Here is a 4,808-nt window from a genome sequence, read left to right on the forward strand (position 1 = left end):
TTGGAAACCCTATGGAGAAGTTCTACTCTGCTCTATAGGGTACCTATGAGTTGGAATTGACTCGAAGGCAACATGTTTGGCTTTTGGGTTTGGTTTTGGGTATATTCTCAAGAACAACAACAAAGTAAGTAAATAAAAACAGTTAGGCACTCGAGAACAGGGAATACAAAGGCAAACACAGCTGGAATCTGCCCTAACTGATGTTCTTCTAACACCTCACGCTCAATGCTCCCTGAGCCAAGCTCTGAGCCCTCTAAATCCCCTGCTGGCTGCTCCTCCTGTCCCTAATCTTGGTCCTTAGTAGTTTGTCTCCACAGCCTCATTAGATGGAAATCTCTGTCTCCCCCTCACCCCTCACAATCAGGCAGGCCTGAGCTGGCTTCTCTGGAATGTCTCTGGAAGCCGTTTTCTCCTTTCACTCCTTCAACCACTATCCTAATTATTACTTCTCACCAGGACTGTTGCAACAACCCACTCTGGTTCCTTTGCCCCATTTGTTGCCCCTTCCGCCTAGCCTTCAGACTACCCCCGAGAAACGTTTCTAAAGCACAGTTCAGGTCATATCCCAGCCTGCGTCAAGCCTTTTAATGGCTTGATTACAAATGGCACATTTCTTACACTGTGGCTCGTGACCCACATGCATTAGAATCCCCTAGACTCCGATTTTTCAGAGTCGAGGGCCCCATCTCAGACTTCCTGAAACAGGAATGTCCTGGAGTTTACTTTTTTAATCAGCACCCCATGTGATTTTTAAGCACCACCATTGGGTAAGCAATAGCCTTTAGAATAGGACTGACACTTAAGAAGCATTGAAACTAGCCTTTTGTGCTTCCTTCTAGCTGTTCATTTCCTTATAAATCAGACCTTCACCCAAAGGTTGACCAAAACCCACCCAAACTCACTGCTGTCGAGTTGATTCTGATGCATAGCAACTCTACAGGACAGAGTAGAAGTGCCTCATAGGGTTTCCAAGGCTATAAATCTTTATGGAAGCAGACCGCCACATCTTTCTTCCATGGGGTGGCTGGTGGGTTTTAACCACTGACCTTTTGTTTAGCAGCCAAGCACTTTAACCAGTGTGCCACTAGGGCTTTTAAAGGTTGACCAGACTCCTCAAATTCCACCAAGAACACTCTGTACCCTCCTGCCCGCATGCCTTTGTCCATGCTGTTCTCTTTTTTTAATTACCTTTCTTTCCCTTCCTCAACTAACAAACTCCTCTTGACCCTTCAAGGCCCAGCCTTATTAGCCCTTCTTGAACTCCTGATACACAGCATTCTGCTGTGTGCTTGCCCAACACTTAATCAGGTCTCTTGTCTTCCACTTATTCTGTTGAATTAGATTTGGTTGACAACATGTTTGTCTGCCCCTTGCAAAGCTATGCAGAACACTGTGTCTTATTCATTTTATTGTCTTAACACTTATTCCAATGACTTAGACCATCAGCAAATCAAATGATATCCAGAACCAAACCAGGTCTTACTGCCTCCACCACTGCACCTTGGTCCAGGCCGCCATCAGCTCTCCGTCTGGATCTGGCCTCCTTCCTTCTGCCCTTGTTCCCCCAGAGTCCAATCTGATCACAACCACCATGGTCAGTGTGCTTTGCTTATCTCCCCAGCACAGATTATTTACATATGTATTCACGTGTTGTTGCTGTTTTTGTTGTTTATGACTGATTGTCTCCCCATTAGAATATAAACTTCAAGAGGTTGGGGTTTGTCTGTTTCACCCACTGCTGTATCCTAGGTGCTTAGAACAGTACCTGACATGAAGTCAGCAAATACGTAATAAACTCAATAAGCATTTGATGGATGAATTGGGTTGGGGGAAGCTCCCTTCTGGGAACAACACAGTCTTACCTACAAACTTGGAACAAAGCTTGTTTCTACAACAGGTCTTGGTCAGCCATGCTCTGGTCTTGTGAATTCTGGTCCTTATCCTGTGTTCCTAAGGGTGTTTGTGGTGTGCATCTTCTCTCTGATTGCAAAATGAAAGGAGATTTGGCCCATTGAAGATAATCTTTAGCACCCTGCCAGAGCAGCTGAGGAAAGCATCGGTGGGAAAGAGTGGGATTAAGATGGCGTCAGCAGGGATGTTCCCCGGTTCCTGGAATCTTGCCACAGGGGAGATAACTACCCAGTTCACTGACGGGAAGGCCCACTGGTAATCCAGGCACAGCTGTCCTCAGAAGAAACTCAGAGCCCTGCAAATGCTGGGGATCTGCTGATTCATTTCTGGAAACGTCTAATATTATCAAGCTCCACAACATAGAGCATCCATACCCTGTATCTGCTTCAAGTGAGCTTATGAGGAGGAGGCAGATATCAACTAATTTAATCAATTTTTGATCAGCTTCAGAAAGGTTAATTATTTTGCACATGAAGGGGCCCTGGTCTGCAAGAGCAGCATTCAAAAAGCAAGGATAACTAGTTAGACTTGGTGCCAGGGTGGTGATCCCTGCTGGCTACCTCCTTTTTCCTTTCACCCACGGTGGGAAGTGGGTGAGGCGTATTTGTGTCATGACAGCAGGGCGGGTTGTTGCAGCTATTTGTTTTGCAATGACTAAAGAGCGAGGCAAAGTTTCTGAAAATTTTTGCTTTGCAGCCTCAAATATTTAGTATTTTTATCAGCTTCCCGTCAGTAGTTTGATTAATATCTGTGTCAATAGTGTTTTCTTGGATGGTCTCTCTATGGTATGTGGAGCCATAAATACACCTCGTTAGTGCTACCATCTGTTCCACAGAGAGCACTGGTTTGCATGGCGTACCTCATCTGAGTAGGTGCCCAGCTTTGCTGAGACCATATACGACAAATGCCTTTTCATTGTTTGCACTTCAAAAAATACTGATGCACTGTTAAACAGAACTTTACCAGGCATGCCCTCTCAATTACCCATTGCATACAGCACTTTATGTATTAAAAAAGTGGCAACAGCAACATTGCCCAAGCATGTAATTTTTCATTGCATTCCAGTGCCATTAACTGGGTCCCTCAGGTGAGGAAATGGACGCACAGAAGATGTAATGATTTTTCAAAAAGCCATTCAGAAGGCTCGGGCAGAGCTGGAAATGGGCATCAGGAATTTGAATGCTCTTGCCATGCTGTGTGCTTTGGGGCACAGATAATACAGAATTAAGGGCTCTCAGGGATCAAAAAGGAGCTCTGGTGGTGCAGTGGTTAAGTGCTCAGCTGCTAACCAAAAGGTCAGTGGTTCGAACCCACCAGCCACTCCATGGGAGAAAGATGTGGCAGTCTGCTTCTGTAAAAATTTACAGCCTTGGAAACCCTATGGGACAGCTCTACCCTGTCCTATAGGTTTGCTATGAGTCGGAATTAACTTGACAGCAATGGATTTTTTGGCTTGGGGATCAAAAATCATTAAATCTATTCTCTCACTTCACAAAATGTTGAATTTTGCTGTTAGAAAGAGAATTGTATAGACTATTAAAAATCCTTTTATAACATAAAGATTATGACCCATAACTAAAATTCAGCCTTTTGCTCCAGTTCACCAATTTTCATGATATATATATTTGTACTTGGTTACAGAAAATTACCTGAAGAGCCCAGCCTGCACTCCCTCATGGATGGATCAAACGTAACATCATTTGTGGCTGAGGAGGCCATGAACGCCTCCACGAGCCAGAACACCTCCACGAGGCCTCCGCACCAGGAAATCCCAGTTATGCACTGGGTCATCATGAGCATCTCCCCGCTGGGGTTTGTGGAGAACGGACTTCTCCTCTGGTTCCTCTGCTTCCGGGTGAGAAGAAACCCCTTCACGGTTTACATCACCCACTTGTCGATCGCAGACATTTCATTGCTGTTTTGTATTTTTATTCTGTCTGTTGACTATGCTCTTGATTATGAGCTTTCTTCTGGCTATTACTACACAATTGTCACTTTATCGGTGACCTTTCTGTTCGGCTACAACACAGGCCTCTATCTGCTGGCAGCCATTAGTGTGGAGAGGTGCCTTTTGGTCCTGTACCCCATCTGGTACCGGTGCCACCGCCCCAAACACCAGTCGGCATTCGTGTGTGCCCTCCTGTGGGCACTTTCTTGCTTAGTGACCACCATGGAATACGTCATGTGTATCGACAGTGGAGGGCAGGGCCACCCTCGAAGCAACTGCAGGGCGGTGATCATCTTCATTGCCATTCTGAGCTTCCTGGTCTTCACTCCACTCATGGTGGTATCCAGCATAATCTTGGTAGTTAAGATCCGAAAGAACACAAGGACTTCCCTCTCCTCGAAGCTGTACCTGGTCATCCTGGTTACCATCATTGTATTCCTTATTTTCGCCATGCCCATAAGACTCCTTTACCTGCTCTACTATGAGTATTGGTCAACGTTGGGGACTCTGCACCACATTTCTCTTCTCTTCTCCACCATCAATAGCAGCGCCAACCCTTTTATTTACTTCTTTGTGGGCAGCAGTAAGAAGAAGCGGTTCAAGGAGTCCTTAAAAGTGGTTCTCACCCGGGCTTTCAAAGATGAAATGCAACCAAGGCGCCAGGAAGACAATGGTAATACCATCACTGTTGAGACCATTGTCTGAGGGCTCTGGAGGGAAATCGTGGACAAACTAGGGGTACATAGACAATTTTTAGTTTGTGCTTGGAATACAATTTCTGTGTCTCCTAAATATGAGACTGAGACCCTGGGGTGCAAATGGCTAAGGGGCTCCACTGCTAACCATTGGAGGTTGAGGTTCATGTCCACCTAGGAGTGCCTTGGAGGAAAGGCCTGGCAATCTACTTCCAAAAAACCAGTCATTGAAAACACTATGAAACATGGTTCTA

The 4,808-nt window shown here is 45.5% G+C and overlaps 1 protein-coding gene across 1 annotated transcript; it reads left to right on the forward strand.

Moving 5' to 3' along the window:
- Nucleotides 1-3,586: 3,586 nt before the first annotated feature.
- Nucleotides 3,587-4,564, forward strand: LOC126071497 (proto-oncogene Mas). The gene has a single exon (XM_049875688.1). It carries the CDS (start codon nucleotides 3,587-3,589, stop codon nucleotides 4,562-4,564), a length of 978 nt encoding a protein of 325 aa, XP_049731645.1.
- Nucleotides 4,565-4,808: the final 244 nt, after the last annotated feature.

The sequence above is a fragment of the Elephas maximus genome, chromosome 1 (assembly GCF_024166365.1).
Source record: "Elephas maximus indicus isolate mEleMax1 chromosome 1, mEleMax1 primary haplotype, whole genome shotgun sequence".
Taxonomy (NCBI): Eukaryota; Metazoa; Chordata; class Mammalia; order Proboscidea; family Elephantidae; genus Elephas; species Elephas maximus.